The 23,374-nt window shown below is 36.6% G+C and overlaps 1 protein-coding gene across 2 annotated transcripts; it reads left to right on the forward strand.

Annotated features, from left to right (window-relative positions):
* Positions 1–1,008: 1,008 nt before the first annotated feature.
* On the forward strand, positions 1,009–21,415 carry itgb6 (integrin, beta 6). 2 transcript variants are annotated; one of them, XM_026220963.1, is made up of 17 exons: positions 1,009–1,167; positions 4,323–4,392; positions 5,352–5,431; positions 5,702–5,900; positions 6,167–6,413; positions 6,647–6,812; positions 6,907–7,068; positions 7,657–7,752; positions 8,114–8,203; positions 12,831–12,965; positions 13,211–13,476; positions 13,554–13,705; positions 15,189–15,411; positions 15,529–15,623; positions 18,689–18,805; positions 20,606–20,772; positions 20,885–21,415. In XM_026220963.1, exons 2-17 carry the CDS (start codon positions 4,338–4,340, stop codon positions 20,969–20,971), a joined length of 2,337 nt encoding a protein of 778 aa, XP_026076748.1. In that variant the 5' UTR covers positions 1,009–1,167; positions 4,323–4,337; the 3' UTR covers positions 20,972–21,415. The 2 variants fall into 2 exon arrangements, with proteins under 2 accessions (XP_026076748.1, XP_026076749.1); XM_026220964.1 differs by lacking the exon at positions 1,009–1,167 and adding an exon at positions 4,155–4,221.
* Positions 21,416–23,374: the final 1,959 nt, after the last annotated feature.

Genomic DNA, 23,374 nt, shown 5'->3' on the forward strand with positions numbered 1-23,374 from the left:
ATTGTTTTTGTACTGAGCTAAGAAAGTTTTCTATCTCTTTATCCCTCACATAACACTTTCTGTGTTTTTAAAATTTACATTAAAATGTAATTTAGTATCTTTAGAAAGCAATTTTCTTTCTTTTTTTCTTGGCTGCTTTTCCCAATGTCCTTGTTAGGGCATTAAATTAAAGAAAACTCTGGGTTAAACACAAGCTCAATTGATGGCATAATGTTTATTACAACAAAAAAGTAATTGACTCTATTCTGTTCTGTTCAAAAAAAATTTTTTAAGCAAAAATCCAGAGTATAGTGAGGCACTTGCAATGGAAGTGAATGGGCCAATTGTGTATTATTTAAGCTGCAAGTGTGTTGAAATCACTTTTTCAGTTGTTATAGGGTTACATTAAGGTTAACAAAACTGTACAATATTATTTATCTTTATTTATCTTCTTTTTTTTTAACACTAAAATCATAGCAGGCATATTGTTTACATCTTGTGGCTATACAACTGAAATAGTTTAACGGATTGGCCCCTTTGACTTCTATTCGAAGTGCCTCACTGTAATCCAAAGACAATACACAATTAATGTTTTGTGGTAATCAACAAAAAATCACAAAATTCTCAGAACAGAGCTTGTATTTAACATGAAATCTTTTTTTAAGGCGCGATGTAGGCAAAACCCAAGGCACGTGCACTGGGCATGCTAAGACCTGTTACTAAACTAAAAAAAGCACCTGACAATGATGGTGGATTTTGCTTGCCACAGAATCAGTTTCGCTGACTGACAGACAACAGAAAACCCTACTGACCTACATGCTGCGTGCACACACATTCGACAAAATCCACAGTCACACATGCCCATCTGGCCTGTCAGTCTCTCTCTCACTAATGAAGAAGCTTCACGCTGTGTGTGTGTGTGTGTGTGTGTGTGTGTGTGTAGTCCTGCAGTTGCTGCCGTCATTCAGGCAGAAAAGTGTGTGTATATGTGAGAAAAGGGGGTGAGGAAGGGAGGGCAGCCGTCATGCTCCATAAAGCCGCTGTGATAGTTTGAGCGTACTATTGCTTCCGACACACACTTCCAGCCGGACGGACATTCACATACTCCAGTACCGCCGTATCCCACTTGCTGCTGTGGTTTTGGTATTGAGAGAGAGGACAGCATGCTAGCTGCCAAGGCCTTCAGGGGTGAGTTACTCCAGTCTGATACAGCCAAAATTTACTTTGAGCAAGGTGTCCTGAATGTCCAAATTTGATCTGCTGTTATGGGAAGAAAAAGTACAATAGGATCAGATAGGATCAGATAAACTCTCAGAAATAAAGGTACAAAAGCTGTCACTGGTGCAGTACCTTTTCAAAAGGTACAATTTTGTACCTATTAAGTTCTAATATGTACACTTTAAGTACTAATATGCACCTTTAAAATACCAAAAAGGACCCTTTAGGTGCCAAAATGTACCTTTTGAAAAGGTACTTTCCAGTGAAAACTTTTGTACCTTTATTTCTGAGAGTGTTTGATAGAATGGGGTGGGGATAGGAAGAGATTTAGGATGCAATACAAAAGGATAAGATATAATAGCAGTGTTGCAGCACTCAAATCCAGACTCAGACTCAAGTCTGCCTCAAGACCAAGACCGTATTTTCAGCTGGTCTCGATAAATAATTGAAAATATGGCCCTGGACGCGTAATTAAGACATATATCAAAAGATTTATGCTCTTAATTGCTGACCTGTGCCTGAACGGTCTCTCTGTCTTTCTCTTTCCACCCCTTCACGACGCATTTCTTACATTTAAGTCAAATTCCAAATGTCATTGTTCTAAATGGAAGTGATCAATCAAAATCCTTTTCAAAAATCTGTTAGTGAAGGGTATGATGGTCAGTGGTTATGAATATTGCCATTTATGATCATGTGATCCTGAGTGGACATCCTTGTTCTTTATTCTGAAAGATGAGGTATTTTAAACAAATAATAATATGATTAAATAAAAATAGAAATGTATACAATCCGTCCCAAATAACACCCTTCTGGGAGAGGAGTGCATAGTTATGCTTGCTTTTGAATTAGGCAGTGGATCTTTCTAGTATATCTTCCGGTCACATACTGTATATACAATTCAGGAAAGTAAAATGCAATCTTTGAAAATGTAGTTGTAGAAATTAAATTAAATGTAGAGTACATGGTTAAAAATGGAAAAACATGGGGGGGGAAAGTCCCCAGTAATCACACACGTCTCAAACTGTCCTCAGATTTGCCAAGATCCAAAGGAATTTTAGAAGAAACAGAGCTGATACTTTGAAATTATATACTGTATAACAAAGTCTATTAAATCTAAGATTATGAAAGAGCAACATCTGCACAATATTTCCATGCTGACCTAGAATTATGATTGTAAAAATGAAAACAACCCATTATTTAATCTATTGTTTCAACAACAATGACATCTATTGTGAGGCCTCATCCACTTGTTCACACTGGTAGCCATCCAAACAATTTATGATCGGATGTTAATCATTACATTTAGTCATTAAAAATAAAAATGAAATCGAAACCTTTGCTAATTTTATAGAACCTGACCAGTTAAACATTGACTTTGTTTTATCTATATATGTCCTTCTGTGGTCTTCAGACAGAGACTGAGTCATGGCTCCTCACAGCCAATGTCAGGCGTGGCTTACACACACACACACACACACACACACACACACACACACACACACACACACACACACACACACACACACACACCTGTTTTCAGCCATATAGAGAGGAATGTGCCACATGCAACCACACTCAGCAAATATTAATATTACTCAAAGCCATGGGGATTCCCACAGGCTTTGTTAAGGAATAAGATCATCATCTATGGATATTTGGCAATGCATGGATAAATCAAAGTCAAAAGGTCACTCAATGAGAGTGAACTGCAGAAAACTAAATATTAACTGCTAACATTTAATTTCATATAATTTAAAAGCTTTAGCAATACTGTAGCAATGAATCAACTAAGCAATGAAAGAAAAGATAAACATTTATTTGTCGTTCACCCAGACAGCTATTTGTAGAAGAAATGTGACCAGAAATCATACATTTTTAGGGGTGGCAAGTCTGGAAACATGAGTGACAGGTGATATTTTACATACAAATGTGATATTACGGGCAACTGTCAATGGGAATTTAAACAGTGAAGCACTTGTGACAGTAGAGTCAAACAGTAATGACTACTAGCAACCAACAGTACAGTGCCTCCAGTGATTATTCAGTGTCAGTCAGGGTGTTATTTATGGGGGTTCACGGGACCCTGATTCCCCTAATTAAAGCTCAATCCACCCTAAAGCAAATCAGAATCAGAATCAGAATGAGCTTTATTGCCAAGTATGTTTACACATACACATACAAGGAATTTGTTTTAGTGACAGAAGCTCCGCAGTGCAACAGAATGACAGCGACAGAACAAAAAACACATAATAAAAGAATAAAAAAAAAAACAAATAAGTAGGTAATACTTATAGTTAGACTACAGTTAAAAATATTTTACAAGTATTTGTGTTTTCATAATTCATGTAAGTACATGCTTTTCCACAGCAATTTCAAATGTTTCAGTAACCACAACAGTTAGGTTGCTAGTCAGTGTACACTAAACACTCACAAAAATATTGTGTATTGTATAAAAATGCCTTTAAGTTTAAAATTATAGCTAACACGAGATATTTGGGCAATTCAAAAAATACACTGAAAGTCACTGAATAATTCACACGATGCTGTGAACGCTCATTAAGGCTACACATTGTCTATTAGCCTACATAAACATAGATTTTAATTTCCCTCTGATTTTAAGAATAATTTATGGGTAGGGTTAGGTTTAGGGGTAGGAATTGGGTTCAATCTGTAATTTTGTAAAGTAATGTTGATTCAGGATCAACAAAAGATGTTGAACCAGGAACATGTCTTACTTGTCAAATACAACCATAATTCCAGAAGTGAGACTAGAAAACGCCACATAACCATAAGTGCCACACTGACACGTCATTAAAGTGTGTTGATAATCGTAGGCTGCTTTATTTAAGTCAGTGTACCATTTCTTACGTCAAGAGCTTTAGAGAGGCGGGTGTATTGTGACACCTGAATTTGTGAGAGATACCTGCCGTTGTGAGATAGTGACTTACCTGTTGTGTTCTCGCTCGTACGGAAGTGCATGTAAGGTTGGGCAGGTAAGCGCACGCGCTGAGTCTGGCTGTCCAGGTGAGCTCAGACCTGCTCGCGCTGCATGATCGCATCCCGCGTTTGTTTGTGTGTGAATATGAACTGTGTTTTTTTGTTTTGTTTTTCTCTCCTGTGATCAGAAACCGTGAGGACTAATGGGGATTGTTTCACTTTACCTTGTCCTTCACTTCTGGCTCGTCACTGTCGGAGGTAAGACTGAGGAACATTTTTCCATCAATCACACACACACACACATACGAGCAGTTTCGTTCCTCGTGCAGCTTTAAATTCAGGCTTTAAACGTAATCATTTAGCCCATTGACTTCATTATTTTAATTAAAATATATTTGTTATAAAAAAAATAGTTATTTTGATAATCTGCATCAATATAACAACACTTATTAAATCTGTCAATTTAAATGTTCTGTGAAGAAATTTACATTTACATTGTTTAATATTGTGAGCGTCGCGTCGTGTTTCCCCGAGAAATGTAAATAGTTCTTTTTACTGTCATATAGGCCTACATATGAAAAAAAAATATCCATTATATGAAAATTCAAAAAATATGAATCACATTCAAATGTGACTTAAAACTTGGTACATGAAACACAAGTGTTACTGTCAAAAAACCTATCATTTAGAGGAACAAACTCATCCTAACATCACAAGACAATAACGACAACAAAATTAACATAAAAACTATATATATATATATTAGTATATTAGTATATATATATATTAGTAATATTAGTAAACAGTAAAAAAAAAAACATAAATGCTACCATTCATGCCCCAGTGAATGCTGGGAAGACAAAGAATGGGACTGAACCACAAACCCATTTTCTTTTTCTAGTGTAAGCACATTTGAACTTACAAAAGTATCAGTTCATCTCAACTGCAGTTTATTGGTTTCACTTAAAGTACATCAGCATTTATTGTTGTAATAGTAAAATATGAATAAGCTGCAGTACATGCAAGTGAAGAAAAACAATACATTGATTTAAGAATCATTTTTAGTGTACTTTCAGTCTAGTGCCCAGACTACTTTTTGGCAGACAGCAAAAATATCAGCTGACTTTCTATGGTTTTGATGTTGCGTGAGAAACTTTGTAGCATTGAGAAAAGCGAACCGCATCCACAAACCACGCTCTGCTGTTTTGTGTGTACAGGGACGTGTTCTCAATTTAAAGCTCTCTCCTGTGACGAGTGTCTGCAGCTGGGGCCACAGTGCGCCTGGTGCACACTACAGGTAACACAACTGATGTTGCTTTCAACATTTTTCGGAATGCATTGAGCAAACTCTTTATATAATGTAGCAACAATAATAGTAAAGTATTCTTTACATCCTTTTTTTAATTTATTTAAAAAATTGCCATCAGGAAGGTGCATGGAGCACCAAAATATATTTTTAAGAGAGGTTCGTCAATCAGCTTATTTTGGATCACAGTGTTAGTTAATTCTGTCACTATGCAACACTCTAAAGTGTTACCAATAATAATTAACATGATTGTTTATCTAGAATTTCACCGACTTTTTCTCAATCAACGAGAGATGCGACACACCAGAGGCTCTTCTTCAGAAGGGATGCTCCGGCGAATTTGTGGAGTTCCCCGTCACGAATGTCAAAGTGCTGAAGGATCAAGGCTTAGGAAAGCGTGCCAGCCACACTAATGTTTCATACATCGCACCGCAGAAGATGCGCCTCCAGCTTAGGCCAGGTATAGAAATGGGTGACACAGATTTGAAAATCAAAGAAATGTCTCTCTCTACCCACAGCTGCTCCTCTGCTGGTGAGGTACTTCCCCGATGGTAAGATTAGAAATATTTAGTCATTCAGAGAAAGAAAAACAACAACAGAGGAACTACATAATGTCTACAGGTTATAGTGGGTGCCGAAGATCACTCTGACCTGGAAAACATTTGTACCACACTGGAATCTTAATGTAAACCATTTTGAGCTTTATTTGTCATTTCTCCTCCACAGGAAGTCAGCTGACCTTTCAAATTCAAGTGCAGGAACCGGAGGACCATCCGGTGGACATTTATTACCTCATGGACCTTTCAGCATCTATGATTGATGATCTGAAAATGATCAAAGACTTGGGATCGACGCTCTCCAAAGAGATGGCTAAGCTTACAAGCAAATTCAGACTAGGATTCGGTTCTTTTGTGGAGAAACCAGTTCTGCCTTTCATCAAGATAACAGACGAAGAATTGGCCAATCCCTGCAGGTGATTCCCATGATACGCCACCTTAGCCAGATCTAAAGGGTCTGCCGGTATAATCCAAAAGTAAGATGAATGGGACATTAGTGGGGGGAAAGTGTGATTTAATTTCAGCCAATCATATTTATGACCTCTGAGATCATCGAGTTCCGTCACATGACATCATTTTCCATTGAGAAGTGAACGATGAACCGTTTCAGACAATAGAACCCCATTTTTATCACTTTTCTCTTTTGCAGGAGTGTTGATTATGAATGTCTCCCCACATTTGGATACAGACATCTTCTGTCATTAACAAGCAGTACTGACAAGTTTAATGAGATCATCTCAAAGCAGCGGGTATCGGCGAACATCGACGTTCCAGAGGGCGGTTTTGACGCCATCATGCAGGCTGCTGTGTGCGGGGTGAGTCGGTTTCCACAGACTCCCTTGAAATCCTTTGCTTTTATGGAGGGATGCTTTGTTGTTCCAACTTCTGGAAACGTCCCTCTCAACGCAGGACAGGATTGGCTGGCAGAACAATTCCATGAAGCTGCTGGTGTTCGTGAGTGATGCAGATTCTCATTTTGGGATGGACAGCAAAATGTCCGGCATCGTTGTCCCCAATGACGGAGAGTGTTACCTGGATGACAACAATGAGTATTCCATGACTGCCCAACTGGTAGGGTGGAGTCTGATACATGATTAATTTGATACAAATTGCAAGTGCCCGAGACCAGCATGAAATACGCTCAGGACAGTTGATGGGCCACTGCTTCGCTTCGTCACGAAAGCGTATCATTTGCATGTGATTTTAAGCCTTGTCATTTAAAACATTCACAGGATTTTAAAGCATTCAAACAGATGCATAAGAACTCAACTGAGTGTTCACACAGTGTGTTTGGTGCCCACACAAAGAGCTATTTCTCTGATGTGCAAACTTTGAGTTCTCCTTCGCGTTCTCTTACAATGGAATTTTTTTTTAAGAAACGAAAAGAAAGCTTATAATTTTGTGAAAACATGTCAAGTAATGATTCAGAGTATTTAGATGCTATAAATATAACTTAAGTTGTATTTAACCTAGAATATTTCTTTACAAAGTCCAAAACGGTAGTTCTTGTTTAATTATTTTATTTTAAATCCTAAATTAATTGAGTAATGGTTTTTAAAACAAATTAACGTAGTTCCATTCTGTCTCCTGTAGTATTTTTTGTGAATCTGTTGTCTGACTGGATGTCATGTTTTTGGTACTTTTGTCCTCTATATTTAGGAGTATCCAACATTGGGGCAGCTTGTCGACAAACTGGTTGAAAACAATATCCTCCTCATATTCGCTGTGACTGAAAATCAGAGACAGAACTATGAGGTGAGAAAAGAGCAAGGGATTTTTCTCTCCCGTGTTTATTCATTTATGAGGCAAACAAAAAGGCATGTGTTTTTCTGTGTATGTGGAACCTGAGAGGACCTGTGAAGAAAGATATATCAATGTGTGAATAGACTGCATGAATCACTAGTGTATTCAATTCTCTTTACAACATGTTCAAACACAGGCTTTATCACATCACCCAGACCGACCTCTCATGACACAAATATTTGATGGTTTCTGAGTTCTCCTTTTCTTTCGTCTTTCCTCCCTTACACCTTATCGCTCTTCCACATCTCAAATTCTGTGGCTACTCTCCAGGAGTTTGGAGTTGATGTTTAACCACCTTCTGCCTTTTTGATAGAATTATGCAAGTCTGATTCCTGGTGCTACTGTGGGGGTGTTGGCATCCGATTCAAGGAACATTCTGGAACTCATCATGAACTCATATAAGGTACAAGAATGCATTTTAGTCTTCACAAGACTCTGTGTAATAAGGGTTATGTGAAAAGTGTTACTTATTTAACTTAACTGTCCTTAAAAGGCAATTCTATATGTAGACAGCAGTATACATGCACTTACAACAGCAACACCACACACATAAAACACACATTTATAATAAGTCTTTTAAAAAACAGTTTAAATCTCCGGCAAGAAGGAAGCAGTTGAAATTCATTCACAATAGATGGGTGACATCCGAAAGTACTAACTGGCCCTTCTTAGTCACCTTATATTCATAAATTTGTGATAGTCCTTAAATCAATCCCCACTATTTTACTGTACATTTTACTATACTATTTAACTTACCCCTGTTTTTTACATTCAGATTGCCATAGAAAAACTTAAAATAGATTCAATAAAACAAGTATAAAACATCTTCATATAAGAAGCATCCACATGAAAAGTTCAAAGTTTCCTCAGAAAATACATATGTTGAAGCGCTTTCCCTCTAATCATATCAGTGCTGCCTCAAATTTTAATTTATCATAAAATACAGTGCCTAAATATTTGTATTCTTTGACCACTTCTATCTGATGTGCCTTAATGATGGTAGGCAGCACAGGTACAAAGTTCTTCTTAGGGAAGTCAATGAGCATCTCTCTTGATTTAGAAGCATTAATGTTTAAAAAGGAAGCATTACACCATTGAATAAAATAATCTACCACTGGGCCATGACTTCAATCTGACTCAATGAGGAGACACAATCACAGAATCATCTGCAAATTTAATAATGTGTCTCTGTTCAACACACTCTGACAATCATCAGTATATAAAGAAAACAAGAGAGGGGACAAAACACAACCCTGTGGGGTACCAGTAGACAGTGGCGTAGCCAGGGGAGGGGCCATGGGGGCACTGGCCCCTCCTGAAAACTGATTGGCCCCCCAGTGTGCCCCCACATTTCTACTTGTCTGTCACTCACAAATTCAAATTATAATCTTTCAGTTTAGTAAATAACTCATCTGTACTTTTACTTCGTTACTGTGAGCGACGCCCCTCTCGTTACTTTATCTTAATGCAATAAATGTTATAAATGCTTCAGTTTATTCCAAACGCGCCGTCTACTTTTCTCTGGGCAATGAGCGATGCCCATTCGCCAATGATTCATTCTTTTGAGTCAATTCTGTTCAAAGGCTTGATCAAACCAATTGGCAAACGAGTGAATTGGTTCATGAATCAGTTTGAATGATTCGTTCAGTTCCCTGCCTCACGCACTGAGCGTCTGAAGCGGTTCACTCAGAGTTGTAACGTTTAACATGAGCAGCGTTGAAAACGAGACTATGGAACTGCACTGAATTGAAAGCAAATCTGCAAAGGCTATTATTTGCTTGCGATGGAGATCCTTATTAGATGAACACCGCGTGTGCTGTCTACTGTTTAACAGGTAATAACTTGGGCTAAATTCGATTACAGTACACGATACCACTATGACAGTAGTTTGTTGTACGTGTGTGGCTTATAACAGAGGGGAGTCAAGTTGAATGCAGCTTCCAAAAGACAAAAAAATAGCCGATTAAGATTGTATTAATTTTAATTCAATCACACCGGTGCGAGTACGTTCAGCAAGTCATATCATCAGCTGTTAAATTCAGATCTGTGATCGCTTGCTGGCGCTGAGCCAGAGATAGATGCGTTTTACAGCGTTGCGCATTATAACCAATCACAGACGGTTCGTTTGAATGCATTGGCCAATCAGAGGTGTTCAGATGAGTCATCACTGAAATGCCGGTGCTTCCTTCACTCACTCGCTCACTGACTGAATACCTCTTTCTGGCGAATTCTCTCGTCAGAAACAACAAAGTGCAGATGTGTGTACGAATCTATAATTAAGATATTGATTTCACAGTGTTAACAGTTTCAGTGATTTTAATGGGAGTTTCTGAGAGTGATTGCAATCTAGACTGTCAGTGAAAATGATCTTTAATAATGTAAATGTTATTTGCTCTCTTTCTGAACAATGAAAGATTAGTAGCAATATTTATATCACATTAACTTTCAATGTTAAATTCACATTTAATATAAAGTCAGTCGTATTAAAAATATGTTATGGCATGAAACCTATATCTGTTACTTAAGTAAACAGACAGGGTTTTATAATAAATTGCAGTAAAGGCTGATGAAATATATACATTTACACACGCACACATACATTACATACATTTATCTATATATCTAAATAAAAATAGGCTCCGTATATATGACCCAAAGTAACTAACTACTTGAGTAGATTTTTTATCCGATACTCTTTTACTCTTACTCAAGTAACTATTCAAGACTAGTACTTTTACTTTTACTTGAGTAAATATTTCTAGAATTACTTTTACTTTTACTTGAGTAAAGTTTTTGGGTACTCTACCCACCTCTGGACACATGCAAAAACATCGTTTTTTTTACTGGTCAATTTTGAGATTTGGGCCTGTTTGTCTTCAGTAACATATCTTCTTTCAGACTTGTGGTGAAAAAAAAGTCCAAAATACACATATAGGTCTTTATTTTTCTACACCTTTAGTCTATTTGCGTCTGTAGATTCCTAATAAATTCAGTTGGCGTTCTAAATCACCATGGTGCTCCACGATTGCTGTTTTATAGGATCCACATATTTTACATGTTAAACTAAAGCTACCTTTTTGAACAAGTAGCTTTCTAACAAAGTATGGATATATGATATTTTTAAATCAATATGCTCAAGATTAATTAGCCTTGACATAAGTAGATTTTGTTTATTCGTCAATGCAAATTTACTGCAACTGCTGCTATGCAAATTGAATGGGACGTGGATAATAAACAAAAACATATTATGAAATTATATAAAATTTATAGTAGTTATATTAATTAATTAATTGTGTATTTATTTCTATGAATTATTAATGTTATTCTGATTATTATTATTTGTGAGTTGTACACTATTCATACATTGGATTCTTTTATTTATTACAGTTTTTCTTTCACTTTTGTAAAGTGAAAAGTTAATACAAATTGTATTTGATTTTTTTTTTTTTAGAGCAGTGAATAACTGCTATTAAAATATAATAGGGTATCACTGTTTATTACTGATTTTAAAGGTTACTGAACTCTTGAAATGATTTGGATATACAGTTCAAACAACACAAGATTGGCCCCTCTGTATTAATCGTGGCCCCTCTTGTGCCCCCCAGTTGAAAAAATCCTAGAATCGCCCCTGCCAGTAGAAGACAACAATGCATGAAAAAATAAAAAATCCACCAACCAACACGCAATATTGAAGTCTAAATTAATGGTCATGTACGTGATTTTTATGCTTTGCATATTTTAATGACTTAAGGAAATGTTATTTAGCAAACTGACACAGACGAGGTTTTGAGCGATATAGTAATAGAAAGCTATAGTTGAGATGGGTTAATAGTTTGCAGTCTTTGGCATCATTTTCCAGAAAAAGCGTTTGAATTCTATCTGTGTGTATATGTTTATATATAAATAAACATTGTATTGAGGACAGCGTGGGGAAAAAAAGATCATTGCAAATAAAATTTGGCCAACACACACACACACACACACACACACACACTGTTAATCATTGAGGAAATGAATAAAAGAATAAACCAAATGATTAATGAATAAATTGAATAAACTACCAAATTGAGTGTGAGAGGATTATTTTCTCAGAATTATTTCTCATGCAGATTTCTCATCTGTTCCCCTTTTCCTTTAACCCCCTCTGCTCATTTTCTTGAGAATCACCGTGTTCACAAAGCATGCCTGCACTCGTTCTATGGCTGTTGTTTGATCTCTTCATCTCTGTTCTCCATCCCCCATTCTCTCTTACCTCTGCCTTCACTCTAATTTTCATTACGCCCCTCCACAAACTACCTGAGGGCTGCACATCCCGGCCTACCTGACACAGGCCCACCGTGGTGCCGTATTCTGGAAGTGTAAAGTCTGTAACAAACCCCAGTAAATAAGCTATTTGATTTGAAGCTGATGGTCTAAAATCACTCGGGACGTGTTGGTACCCGGTGTGCTCATATTTCTGACTCCGCACGAGTCATCCAGGCTCAGGGGCTTTTTCTAACAGCATACCACATACTTACATAACATTGTTGCATTTTGATCCTGATTGGCTGACACAGGGTTTGGATGATTTGTTTTCTGTAATACCCAGCTCTGTGAAATACTCGATTCTGATCAAATACAGCATTATATAATGACCACTAAACATGATTTTCTACATAGCTGTGCTAGTTTAATATCTCTCATGTCAATCTCTGATCTCACAAATAAAATTATTTATTTTGTTTTATTTTGTGCTTTGATCTGTTTTCGGTTTTTAGTTTTTCTATTTTGTTTAAGTTTTGTTTAGTTTTTGTGTTTGTTTATTTTTAAATCTTTTTTTTTTTTAGTTTCTTGTTTGTTTTTTTTTTTTTTTTTACTTCTTCTGGTTTTATGTTTGTTTATTTATTTGTGTAGAAAATTATCAGCTTCTTCAAAGGGGTCCTGATCACCCCATCATGGTTTATTTTCAATAATAAAATTTTACATTTAAAATATTTTTAAAATCTGAATCTTCACACAGGACTTTTATGTGTACGTTGTTTGATTGACAGGAACTGAGATCAGAGATCGATCTGGAGGTTCTGGGCAACACTGAGGGTCTGCAGATTTCCTTCACAGCACTCTGTCAGGATGGGACCATCATCCCCGGAGGGAAAAAATGCTCCAATGTCAAAGCTGGTGATGTGGTCAGTTCTTCATTCAGTCTTCCTTCACAGAAATGCATCCCTGTTAGATTAAAACAGGACTGAAGCAAAAAATATATATAAATCTGTCATGTATCTGCTCAATGAAATAACAAATGTGTCACAAGCAAATATGATATATATAATGCAATGATTATAACGTTATTATAGGTTGTTGCTCTCATTGTCCTGTACATAACAGCTTTATTTAAATCATACTCAACAAGAATTATCTTTTTTTCACTTAGGTATCTTTTAATGTTACTGTTGAGTTAAAAAGCTGTCTTGCCGGTCCACGGAGGTTTTCCTTGCGGCCTGTGGGTTTCCAAGATGCTCTGGAGATGGAACTGGAGTCTCAGTGTGTGTGTGACTGTCATCAAACCCCTGAAGCGAACAGTGCCTTCTGCAGCCGAGGCCGCGGGGCGCTGGATTGTGGCGCCTGTGTGTGTGATCCAGGCTTTGTGGGGCCAAAGTGTGAATGCACAGAGGGTCAAGAACAAATCAGTGACTGCAGGTGAGAACAAGCATCATGGAGTGTTTCCTGCGAGGCATGCATACATATTTGAATGTATGATAATGTGTGTGTGGCAGGGCACATGAAGGTGCGGAGATGTGCAGCGGCCTGGGCGAGTGTTTCTGCGGACAGTGTGTGTGTCACCCGTCTAGTTTCGGTCGTGTGTACGGGCCGTACTGCGAGTGCGACAACTTTTCCTGCCTCAGGTTCAGAGGAGAGCTTTGCGGAGGTCAGTACCCAGTGTAACCCTGTCTCAAGGTTTGAGTGGAGGAAAAGAACGTGCTGACAGAGTGGGAGGGATATTTGATCCGCTCCCGCACTGTGGAATGCTAATGAAAGAATAACACACTGATAATTGCCACAACAGTTGCTGTACTCAGGAGGATATGGGACAAAGGGTTTAAAATGGCCATTCCATGTCTGTATTTATTTACATATCGATGTTAGTGTGCAATGTGAGGATTTTATATTTACTTTAGGGCTGTCAATATAGCGTGATAATCATAACAGTGATTAAAGTGTGATAATTTCTTTTTTTTTTTTTTTTATTATTATTTTTTTTTAATAAGGAATTTTCTTACCAATGGAGAATTCAAGTTTGAAGCTTTTGTCTTAAAAGGGTCCTATTATGCTCTTTTACAAAGTCTTGATTTTTGTTTTGGGGGTGTACTAGAACAGGCTCTCATTCAAGGTTGTTCAAAAAACACATTATTTTACACATATTTTACATTATTACAACACCTCTCTCCAGTGTGGCATGAACGGCTCGAATAGTTCCTGTATTAAATGAAGGCCCGCCTTCTGGAATACAAAATTTGCTGTGATTGGTTAGCTGGGCCAGTCTGTGCTGTGATTGGTTAGCTGGGCCAGTCTGTGCTGTGATTGGTTAGCTGGGCCAGTCTGTGCTGTGATTGGTTAGCTGGGTCAGTCTGTGCTGTGATTGGTTAGCTCTGTGCCTGGTTGGAAATGTCCTGCCTCTTATCATTAGCTGCCTGCTGCAAGCTTCAGTTTAAATATTGCGTCAAAATCAAATCAATTTGAGCATGATTTAAACCCGGATGATTGCAACAACTCTAAACTCATCTGTCTTGGGAACACTAGCATGTCTCCGACATTTGCCTTCTCTAGTGCAGCTCAACCAGGACTCGTCTTATTCGTCGATCTTTGTGATATGGCAAATCCCGGAAAATATGCATTGTAGTCCAAACGGGTCGTTTGTTGTAGTTTTTGAAAAGTGATTTCTGTTAAATAAAATATCTCCTTTTGAATTCGACTTTGAGCTTTGTAACTTTGCAGATATATTTTTTTTATGCTCAAACAGCAACATTAAAGACTAACTAATAGCACCCCTTTAAAAGTGAAATGTTTTCAGCAAATATTGATCACTGATTGTTTTTTTTATTAATTAATCAATATGTTATATAATTAATAACAAATTAATGAACTCCCAAAACTGATTTATTATTAATTAAACATTTTTATATTTTATTTTTTACATTTTAAAGTCTCATTATTTTTTACAAAGGCTGTATCTCATGCTCACCATGTCTGAATTTATTTGATCAAAGATACAGTAAAAATTTTTATATTCAAAACTCTGAATTTATTTAAAATGTAAATATAATCATAAATGTTTTTATTGTCACTTTTGATCTATGTAATGCTTCCTTGCTAAATTAAAGTGTTAATTTCCTGTATGTGTGTTTGTGTAGGTCACGGGGAATGTGACTGTGGCGAGTGTGTGTGTCACAGCGGTTGGATGGGAGAGTTCTGTAACTGCAGCACCAGCAGCAACTCATGCGTGTCTCCGGATGGCTCCATCTGCAGCGGACGGGGCAAGTGTGTGTGTGGGAAGTGTGAGTGTAGCGTTCCCGGAGCCTCAGGAGAGTGGTGCCAAAGGTGCTCAACCTGTGGAGATATCTGTAGCTTACCCAGGTAAAGACATCCATGTGCATCTGTGACTGAAGCTGAGTTCCATAATGAATATGCAGCATTTTAAAGGCATTTGTTTTGGCTACAACCTGGTTTGAATCATTGTGGGTCGTCCCGCAGGACTTGTGTGGAGTGTTACCTCAAAGCTAAGGACCCATTGGACGAGTGTGCCTTGAAGTGCAACTCCCTACATGCAACTGTCAGCAATTCCACAGGTCAGAATCAGTTTTTGTTTTGTTCTCTGCAGTGTCCGTTTATCAGTGGTCACAAGGTAACTTTTTGGCATTATTTACTGCCCTCATGTAATTCTAAACCTGTATATTCAAAGTCTTCTGACTCATAGAAAATTATATTATATTATATTTAATCTATAAAATGTGCTATTATAGTGTTCCTGTGGCTCAATTGGTAGAGCATTGCGTTATCACGTGCAAGATTGGGGGTTTGATTCCCCGGGAACACATGAAAGATAAAAATGTATAGCCAGAACGCACTATAAATCGCTTTGGATAATAGCATCTGCTAAATGCATAAATTTAATTTATTCTATTTTCATGCTACTGGTACAATTCATTAGATACTTGTGCTTATTTCAATAATGACTAGTAACTATTTCTTACTAGCAACATTTCAAATTGTTGCTGTTGACTTCTGTAGGGATCTGTCATTCAGAAATCAGCTCTTCTGTTCTGACTAGTATATATATTGCAATATATTGCAATTGTGACTAGTACAAATGATAAAAATCTGAAATAGTATGTTAGTAGTAACAGTAGAATAGCTACTAGTCACAACTTACATATAATTACTAGTATCTAATTATAAGTACTAGTATCTTTAAAAAGTTACTAGAATCTAAAGAATAAGCACAAGTAGCTTATAAATACATACAGTAAGTATTAGGGCTGTGAATCTTTGGCAAGGCAGCGATTCACGATTCATAGGTTTTCGATTCAAGAACAATTTTTGCAAATTTAGAACGATTCAATTCACAATTAAATTCGATTAGATTTGATTATAATGATTAGATTCTGCATTCTTTAAGTGCATTCACGGGATTATTTAAATGCTTCTACTAAATTCTTTAAATGCTTAGTCAGGGGGCATATTACAGTAGCATTTATGGTTAGAGAACCATAGGTTAAAAAAAACAAAAACTTTTGTCCATTGTTAAATGCTAGTTTAATGATGCGACATGGCATACGTAAAAATGTATGTAAGCCAAGTTTTTAAAAAAGAGCTTAAAGAGTATAAGCTAACATTTTGTCACACCAGGGGCGTAGCCGTAATTTCAGAAGTGACAGAAATGTCAAATACAATCATTTTATGTATGTAGCCTATATAATAATAATAATTATTATTATTATTATTATTATTATAATAATAATTATTATTATTATTATTTACAAGGAATTATCTTCTTTTTTAATTACTTTTAATTAGCTTTAATAAATCAAATACACTGCTGGACAATAATCAATCATTTGTAATCGATATTTTTTTCCTAATGGCAATTTTATGATTGTTTTATATACTAAGCTACATTTAATTAGCAATTATTTAAATTTTCTGCACAGAATAAGGTAGAAAATATACTTTATATTTTCTGTACTGTAATAAATTAGCACTGCATCATTCATAAATTGTTTGTGGTTTTTTTTTAGTTTCATCAGTTCATTCTGCTTTTATTAAGTTTAGCTGCAGATATAGCCTGGCACGTTTATGAGAGCGAGATCGCTTCTCTTTCAGTGTGAAAACGTCTTCATCTCTATTTAACTTTTCCTCTTCATCAGCGAATGATTCTGAGAGAAAACGCGCCAGATGTCTGCTAATGAAACAAACGCTACTTTGATGCATCTGATTATCAGATAAATCTCGCGCTCTTATTTCAAGGTCGTTGTTAATGTTGTGGTTAATTTTAACAGTTTCCACCGTATATTCGGTTCATCCGCATTGTTTAAAAACATTTATCATTCAATGGATCTGTGCGTTTGATTTAGACACTTACATTTCTGCTCCATTCATGCAATAAATACAGCTGTCGACGGCTCCAGTAACTGCGTCGGTAAGATGCAGAGAGCCATTGACAAACTACAGGAAAGTAAAACTTCTTCATGTTAGCATTACTGGCCACGAGTCCTATAGATCACACGTCAGCTGCGTCAGGCACGAATGGAGCACGAGCGCAATCCTGTGACAGTCTCAGGCGGTAAACAGTGGAGCGCGTGAAGGACAGATAGGAGGCACGATTCACGAACACTCTTCAAGGTCTCCATTAATTCGTGTAGTAATTTAATGTGTATACATTTTGAAAGCATTGAATCGCTATAGAAATCGCGATTCATTCGATTCTTAGCATTTTGAATCGATTACTGTCCAAGATCGGCGATTCACGATTCATGTTTCAAGATCGATGAATATGAATCGACAGGGTTTGTAATCGATGCATCGAGAAAACGAGTGAATCGTTACACCCCTAGTAAGTACAAGTACTTAATAGAAAAGATAATAGTAGCTAACAAAATAAGAACTATTAACATGAAAATAGATACTATTATGTTTTAAGGATTAAATGTTAAAACGGCTTTCCATATACTTTCATGTTGATTTCTTCCAAAGAAATCTGTCTCATATCTGTCTCCTTTATGCACGTACAAAGCAGAAATCCTCTTGACACTTCACAAAGGAAACATGCTACTTAGCTTGTTGTGTGGAGAGTCTATTGTCGGGGACCATTGGGTTTCAAAACCCTTGAGTGTCTACTGTCTATACAAGATCAGCCTATTATATGAACCCTGAGATCACAAGCCACTGGTGCTGTGTGTCTATACGCTCTCTGACTGGGAGTCGATCAAAAAACACAAAACGCTGTCTGTCTTTGATAAAGACACAAGACAGACAAACGAAAGAGATATAAAGAGTTTGTATTTTTGAGAGGGGTAATATCATAATTGCATGACATGGTATATATTTAAAGCAATTTGGAGAATATTAGCATTAATTTTGAGGACAAAAATGTAGTAAGGAAATTGATTTTACCCATCAAGAGTTGAGTGGATTGTGAAAAAAGGGATTATTATATTTAAAATATAAGAGGTCTTGGTGATGTCATCAAATGGTTTTAGAGGCGGACCTACTGTATAATTTTTTTTTTTGGATTAAAGATTCATTATTTGATCAGAGAAAAATTTATTTTCTTTTTGATAATTCAAGACCATTTATTAAAGAAAATAAAAAGAATCAGTTTTGGTTTTATGTTAATCTATGTTTTTATTGTCAGATTTTGAAGAGAGTCGGGCGACACTGTGCACCTTACAGAGCGAGGACCACTGTCTACTGTCTTTCAGCTTGGTGGACCGTGATCATGGCAGCATCATTTACAACCCCAAGCTTTACGGTAAGACAGGTTTATATATATATATATATATATATATATATATATATATATATATATATATATATATATATACAGTTTTGTTCAAAATAATAGCAGTACAATGTGACTAACCAGAATAATCAAGGTTTTTCGTATATTTTTTTATTGCTACGTGGCAAACAAGTTACCAGTAGGTTCAGTAGATTTTCAGAAAACAAATGAGACCCAGCATTCATGATATGCACGCTCTTAAGGCTGTGCAATTGGGCAATTAGTTGAATTAGTTGAAAGGGGTGTGTACAAAAAAATAGCAGTGTGGCATTCAATCACTGAGGTCATCAATTTTGTGAAGAAACAGGTGTGAATCAGGTGGCCCCTATTTAAGGATGAAGCCAACACTTGTTGAACATGCATTTGAAAGCTGAGGAAAATGGGTCGTTCAAGACATTGTTCAGAAGAACAGCGTACTTTGATTAAAAAGTTGATTAGAGAGGGAAAAACCTATAAAGAGGTGCAAAAAATGATAGGCTGTTCAGCTAAAATGATCTCCAATGCCTTAAAATGGAGAGCAAAACCAGAGAGACGTGGAAGAAAACGGAAGACAACCATCAAAATGGATAGAAGAATAACCAGAATGGCAAAGGCTCAGCCAATGATCACCTCCAGGATGATCAAAGACAGTCTGGAGTTACCTGTAAGTACTGTGACAGTTAGAAGACGTCTGTGTGAAGCTAATCTATTTTCAAGAATCCCCCGCAAAGTCCCTCTGTTAAAAAAAAGGCATGTGCAGAAGAGGTTACAATTTGCCAAAGAACACATCAACTGGCCTAAAGAGAAATGGAGGAACATTTTGTGGACTGATGAGAGTAAAATTGTTCTTTTTGGGTCCAAGGGCCACAGGCAGTTTGTGAGACGACCCCCAAACTCTGAATTCAAGCCACAGTACACAGTGAAGACAGTGAAGCATGGAGGTGCAAGCATCATGATATGGGCATGTTTCTCCTACTATGGTGTTGGGCCTATTTATCGCATACCAGGGATCATGGATCAGTTTGCATATGTTAAAATACTTGAAGAGGTCATGTTGCCCTATGCTGAAGAGGACATGCCCTTGAAATGGTTGTTTCAACAAGACAATGACCCAAAACACACTAGTAAACGGGCAAAGTCTTGGTTCCAAACCAACAAAATTAATGTTATGGAGTGGCCAGCCCAATCTCCAGACCTTAATCCAATTGAGAACTTGTGGGGTGATATCAAAAAGGCTGTTTCTGAAGCAAAACCAAGAAATGTGAATGAATTGTGGAATGTTGTTAAAGAATCATGGAGTGGAATAACAGCTGAGAGGTGCCACAAGTTGGTTGACTCCATGCCACACAGATGTCAAGCAGTTTTAAAAAACTGTGGTCATACAACTAAATATTAGTTTAGTGATTCACAGGATTGCTAAATCCCAGAAAAAAAAAATGTTTGTACAAAATAGTTTTGAGTTTGTACAGTCAAAGGTAGACACTGCTATTTTTTTGAACACACCCCTTTCAACTAATTGCCCAATTGCACAGCCTTAAGAGCGTGCATATCATGAATGCTGGGTCTCATTTGTTTTCTGAGAATCTACTGAACCTACTGGTAACTTGTTTGCCACGTAGCAATAAAAAATATACTAAAAACCTTGATTATTCTGGTTAGTCACATTGTACTGCTATTATTTTGAACAATACTGTATATATATATATATATATATATATATATATATACATTTACATATACAGTTTAACTTATTTTATTGTTTATGTAACTGTTTGTATAATTCTCCTACAGACTGCCCTGAGCCGCCAAACGCTCCGTTGATCGCTCTGGGCGTGTGCATGTCTGTCCTCATTATTGGCATTATGCTCCTTGTGATCTGGAAGTTTCTTATTTCAGTCCATGACCGGAAAGAGGTTGCCAAGTTTGAGGCAGAGAAGGCAAAAGCAAAATGGCAGTCGGTATGCTAACATTATCAAGAAAGCATTACACAGAATTTTCTATTAATTTCAACGTGTTAAGGACCCAATTTACTTTAAAATAATTGTGTTTCTGTCCATCTTTTATCCCTAGGGCACGAATCCTTTATTCAGGAGCTCGACGTCAACATTTAAAAATGTGACCTACAAAAGCACAGGACAGCAGAAGACTTTTTTTTAGGGCTACTGATCAATTCTGTGTGTTGAAACACAGAAAGTAGGCTTCTATTTACCAGGAGCGATTATTGTTATTTCTTATTTTCTTGTACTGTACAAGTCAGACACTGTGTGTGTGTGTGTGTGTGAGAGAGAGCTGGAGGCAAGACTGTCAATTACTCGCAGTGAATTTACTGTTAAATACTGTTTACTGTTAAATACTGTTAAATCTGGGCAACACTGGATCTTCTTGTTTTACATGTAGAGTTTCAAATTAAGCATATCCTAATGTTTTTCTGTAGTTATTCGTGACAGATGTTTGTGATTGGTTAATTGAGGCTGAGCCTTTTGTAATGAGAGATGATTATGATTTTGCTGGATCAAATGTAAAAAAAAAAAAAAAAAGTCAATACTTCTTTTTTTGTAATATATTTGATGGATTTCCATTATTAAAAAAGGTTGAGTATAACATTGTTTCGCTAAATGCATCTTTATAAATGCAAGGTAAGGCTACAGTGTTGATAATTTAATATATAAAATATTAATTTTATGAGACTATTTTTGCAACTGTAATTCCTATGTTAATTCATACATTATATGACGCTTCGTGCAGTGTAAATGAATTTTTTCGTGGAATTTAAATCAGTTTGTTGTGCAGTAAGTTAAAAACATAATCTGTTTTTTAATGTAACACTTACATTTAATGCTACGTTCTTGCCAAATGCATGAATACACAAAAAGCAATTTGTCAGACACTGCACGCGAGCGACTTAGTAGTCCACACAAGCAAAGTGACTGGAGGTTGCTCAATGCTCATCACAACAGTTCGGAAACAACTGTAAAACGTAGGAACTAAATATTTTGAGTAAAGTTTTTTTTTTTTTTTTATACAGACATACAATTAAATCTGCCTTCTCAGCTAAATGTAAATGGTTAAACAATTATGACACGGCCAACCTCAGAACTATGATGGGAAACAACAGACAAAGAGGTTACATTTTTGATTTGACCACCATAGTGATAAATTGATGTAACAAGTTACTTGCCCCAATATTATTTAACATAACCTTTTGTAAATAACAGTTCAACTCTTCAGTTAACATCTACCTTAATTATATTGGTAACCTTGGCTGAATATAGTGTGGGTTTTATCATTTGTTTAACATTTGTGTTCCTGTAGCTCAAGTGGTAGAGCATTGCATTAGCAAGCAAGCGCAAGGTTGTGGGTTCGATTCCCCGGGAACACATGATAGGTAAAATTGTCAGCCTGAATGTACTGTAAGTCGCTTTGGATAATAGCGTCTGCTAAATTCATAAATTTAAAATATATAAAACCACTGCTAAAAAAACATTGGTATAATGAATAATCAGTGAATTGTTCAATGTTTTGGTAATATTTTCCAAATTTTCCCTTAAAGCCTAAAAATGATCAAATCTTGCAGATGTAAAGCTGCATGACTTCTCCTCTAATAAGCAGTATGTCACAAGTATGTCCCCCGCTGAAGGACACAGTGGGTTTCTGAAGTCCGTCCAACAGCCTCATTCGCTACATTCCAGTGCATTAATATTTACATTCATGTTTTACATTCATCCAACACGACTAGCACTGGGACTAGGTATGTATTTGGGAGCCAGCATTGTGAGTCACCCAGCTGGTTATAAACAGGGTCAGCTGAGGTCAGCACATACATAAACAGACACCAACACCCTCACTCAGACCAGTAACTACACGCTCTACATGTCCCAGTTGTGCCATGCAGTTCCAGAGGGTTTTATGATCTCACATAGCAAATAATTAATCTGTCACTGAGATATTTGAGGCCATAGAACACTTTCGGTTTCAAGAAGTAAACTCTTTTAAAGAGTGTTTCCACTGTTTTTGTTCATACAATTAAAGACAATTGGTTTCAAAACTACACTGGACCCTACTGATTTTCATTGCATGGAAAAACTAAATCTACAATGATAAAAAAAGAAAGTCTAATCTTTTTCACTTTAAGAGCATGTAATGATCTTTAGTTGGTACTGTGTGAGGAATTAAGCCATTTTATCAACATTTTAAAATGTAAAATGTCATACTTTACTAGTATTAACCCCAGATACTGCATCTTAACATATTTTTTTTTCATTCTCAGCATGAGCTAAATAAAAATGTCACCACCAGACAAGAAAATTCTATACTTTAAGCATATTCCTGCTTTTAGACAAATGGCGAGGATAATGCATAACTTCCCTTTGAAGTTTGACAATACTCTGTGTGTGTGTTCGACTGGCTGAGAATATCTTTGTCTTTGGCCCGTATCTTCAATTACTCTTTCGTGCCAATGCCCACAAAAGACCCTCAGCCCTGTCGGCTCTGAGAACTCTGAAATATCAAGCCCCATTTTGTGAAGGTGAAACTGGAGATAGCAGCTCTATCTTTCTATCT

The sequence above is a fragment of the Carassius auratus genome, chromosome 36 (genome assembly GCF_003368295.1).
Source record: "Carassius auratus strain Wakin chromosome 36, ASM336829v1, whole genome shotgun sequence".
Taxonomy (NCBI): Eukaryota; Metazoa; Chordata; class Actinopteri; order Cypriniformes; family Cyprinidae; genus Carassius; species Carassius auratus.